This window comes from Buceros rhinoceros, unplaced genomic scaffold, assembly GCF_000710305.1.
Source record: "Buceros rhinoceros silvestris isolate BGI_N320 unplaced genomic scaffold, ASM71030v1 scaffold11931, whole genome shotgun sequence".
Taxonomy (NCBI): Eukaryota; Metazoa; Chordata; class Aves; order Bucerotiformes; family Bucerotidae; genus Buceros; species Buceros rhinoceros.
The window spans coordinates 38,378-42,231 of NW_010393711.1; the positions used below are offsets into that span (position 1 = coordinate 38,378).

The 3,854-nt window shown below is 43.2% G+C and overlaps 1 protein-coding gene across 1 annotated transcript in view; it reads right to left on the minus strand.

Annotated features, from left to right (window-relative positions):
• WDR4 (WD repeat domain 4) overlaps positions 1-3,290 on the minus strand; it is a gene marked incomplete at its 5' end in the record, with an annotated part of 19,671 nt that extends 16,381 nt beyond the window's left edge. The window contains 3 exons of the mRNA XM_010144964.1: positions 37-193; positions 2,402-2,548; positions 3,228-3,290. Of these exons, the coding sequence (XP_010143266.1) occupies positions 37-193; positions 2,402-2,548; positions 3,228-3,290 (367 nt within the window). The remainder of the gene's footprint in view (positions 1-36; positions 194-2,401; positions 2,549-3,227) is intronic.
• Positions 3,291-3,854: the final 564 nt, after the last annotated feature.

Below are 3,854 nucleotides of genomic sequence, written 5' to 3' on the forward strand. Positions count from 1 at the left end.
GGTCTGTACACTAACTACAGGGAAGCACATACTTACCACATCCAACAACAGAGACAAGTGACCCAGCTCAAGTTTTCCATCAGCTTGGGGTTCTGTTATTGAGTAAGAATAGACATCACCAGACTTGTCTGCAATCAGAATCTTATCCTCTGCAGCTGTAATAGTCAAGGAAGTGCATCTCCTGTTCACAGACCTGAAAGGAAAATGGCAGTTTGAACAGCTCTGGTTGACAGCTTCAGCAAGTCTGGATTCAGACCCAGTTAAACAGACCAAGAGATTGGACAAAAAGCTCTCAAATGCAAAATTCTTGAAGTGGCAGCAATGAGAATAATGTTAGGGGAGGGGATGGGGCCAAAATAGCACTTTTGAGACCTATTAAATGACTAAACTATGTAATAGCAAACACCTGGGAGGGTGGAGGAAAAAAAAGGGGGGGAGGGATGATTAAAGCTACACGCCTGCATTTTGCTCAGGTACTTTCTCAAGAGAGCATTTTGCTTAGGCAGCCTGCCAGTATGCTAAAGAAATCTGTTAAGACTTTCTTGCACTTTCCATAACAAAAAAACCAAGCTAAACACCTAGAAAAGGGTAGACAAGGAGGAGTTGCAGTAAAAGTCCTTGGCAGCAACACATCTAAAAACTGCGTTGAAACTACTTCTCCAGTTGCCTGTGTACTGTAAAAGGAAACCCTTCCTCGTAAGCCTCAAGGACTCTTCCCCCTTGCATCCAGAGTCAGAGAGCCACAGTCTCAGGGTACTCTGTCTGGGCAAAACCCTGAGCTTCAACTCTGACTTTCATCATCTGCCAGTATCTTCATAGTTCCAGTTGCCAGGGCAGCAGGTAATGGTTTTCTTACAACTTTTCAGATAAATATAAGGACTGTGTGCATTGGAAAACAAGTTTTAAAACAGGCTTAATCTCTCAAGCCTGGAGAATGTTTCTGCAACTTCACAGCTATTGTTATCACTGTTATTCTTTTGCTTTCCTAAAAGCTCTTTTCCAAACCCCTCTATATCCTGTGTGTCAACTCAGGACTGTGGACTCCACGCATCACAGGGAATGGACATTTCTATTCACCTACTCTGAAATTCCATGACCCTCTGGAGGCAAAAGAACAATCTAGCGTTCTTCAGGTAGGAAAAAGAAATCCTAATACTTTCTAGTGAATGTTTAAAGGAACCCCATTAACAATGGGAAAACATACAGGACAAGAATGCCTGCTAACACCCTGCAGGCTTAGGCAGCACAGGTTTGAAACAGGTTACCCTGACACCAAGAAGAAATGTTTCTCCACATTCATTGTACTGCCTTTGATCCTAAACACAGATTCAAAAGTTCCCCTTGTCTGAAATGAGCTGACTACAAAAGCTAGCACTGCGTGAAACCTTTTATACAGCTTGCCGGAAAACACCGATACAAATTACATAGATCAGCTTTTGGCATTCTCCTTTTCATGCAGAGACCCTTTTGCCTGTACTCCCAGTTTCCCAATAAGAGGGACTGAAGTTCCAAAAAAATCCAGCTGTGGTCCTACTTGATCTTTTATCAGAAAACCGAAACATCAAACAATTATCCAATGACACATTACGAGCAGGACATACTGGGCAGGGCAACAGGGAAGACAGAATGCAGAGTGAATAGAATTTGCCCTTTCTGGTTGTGTCGGTGGTTACTTACTCCCTACAACACTGGTTAACCCACTGACGGTTCATCGTGTACCCTATATGCACAGCCAAGCCATCAGTTTGCAGAGTTTTGCATTTTGTTTTGCAAGCAGGGCCTCACATTTGTCAGAGACCACCAAAAGAAGAAATGTCACATGCTGAGGTACTTTCTCAGGAAGTCCTTCACTGTCCTCTTTTTTACAGACAACTGTCACAAGCAGCAGCAGAAAACTTGTAACTGGAGGACCTCTGGTGGACACAGTCTGTTTTCTCAAGAGGACCACACTACAGAAGGGAAGCAGTTGACCGCATCTCTAAAGATAAGCTTTTAAGAGAGTTCACAAACTCCCTAAAACACCTCTTCCAAATCAACAAACAGACAGTGCAGTGCTCAGTATCACTCTTTCAGTCACAACCTCAGTGTTCACCAGGAGTGGGAAAGTTTCAGTTCTTAAAGATGCAAATACTGTATTTTGGAATAAGAAAAGAGATTACCCGTCCTGTGGTCAATGATATACACATCTGCACTCCCCTCCCTGGTGTGGGGAATACCACACCATTTATTGTCAAGTATCTTTGAGTTCCCAAGAACGTTAAATTTGTTTGCTCCAGTACAGGAAGGAAAAAAGAAGAGGAAGCTTAGTGATAAAAAATGGCAACATCCCAAGTACTACTATTTTGTAACTTTAAATTAATCAGCCATAACTCCATAACAAAGCAACATCCCGTTTCCTTACCTGACACTAACACATTCCCAAGAAGTCTTTGTATGGAACAAAATCAGATGTTTGCTGTTATCTGTCAAGGCAAAATAATCTCCTGATGGGGAGAAGGCAAAAGCTAGGATGTCATCACTTCCTTTATCTGCCAGTTTTCCATCCTGCCTAATAAAGAAAAGGAGAATGACAGTTCACAACCTGAGAGTTACTGAAATCGCTAAGAGAAGGCTGTTCTCACACCGCCAAGACGGAGCATGAAGAACAAGGTACAACTCTTAAAGCTTTATTTGCACTTTAAATGTAGCACCAACCTGAATATTAATGCAAAGAAAAAAAAGCTGTAAAAAGGAAACTGATGTAAGATCTAAGCCTGTATCATTACCTGTACTATTAAAAACAAAAAAAGCCCCAACCCAGTAGGAATGGCGAGACAATGGCACTAACTAAAAACAGTCATTTTCAGATTTTGAAATTTCATGACGCAACCTGAAGGAGGAGTTTACGTAACTGGTTTGTGGCTTTTTTTTCCTAATCATCTTAGATGATCGAGTAAAAAATGCAACACTTTTCTGTACATGTCTCGATCAAGAAGAGTCATGCAGAATCACTGACTATACTACTGGTGTTTCCCTAAAAAGAATAATTTGCACAGTCTCCCCTCTAGGATGAAACAGAAACAAAAAAATACATACATTCATATACATCCATCAGGGTTAGCAAAAACCTCCTAGCCATCACCTGTTCAAGGAGCCATCCTGTGACTTTATTATCTTCACTGCCACATAACCTCAGGAGGAGATGCACTCTCTAGGATAACAGCAGATTGCTTAAGCAGATTTCTCACCCTTTATTTCCTACGGCATTCTTCTCCGCATTGACGCAATCGTACACGAAGAGACTATCATCACTGCAAACAAAAAACCAACAGACTAAGAACACTGGAACTAGAACAACCATGAGCTTACCTATGAAGAACCTCAACTTTTTTGTGACACACTATTATTTTGTGGTTATTTGTGCAAATGACACCTATCTCGAGGATCCACCCCTCTGAAATGGGCTCCCAAAGCGTTGCTGATGCGGTAAAAGTTTAAAAACTTGGACTGCATGCACACGCCAAAATAAAATTTTAAAAAAAAGAAATAAATTGTTCTCTGGTGGCACAGTAACCGTGGTGTTCTACTTTTGTCAGGCTTAACACGTTTGCCACTAGCGTTCACCCCGTAGTTCACATACGAGTGACCTGAACCGCGTGGAGTGTAAAGGTGCCCGAAAACCGTCGGGACTAAAGCGCTTTCAAGTGACGTTCCGTAACGGAAGACGCGCACAGGGAGCTCCCCGAGGCCTGCGCTCCGACACGCGGGGCTCTCCCAAACGCTGGAACGGGCAGAGCCTCCCCCACGCCCCCACCACCCCGCCCCGGCTGCCGGCTCCGCAGCCCCGGCAGGAAGGTCCCCACACTACGGCAGCG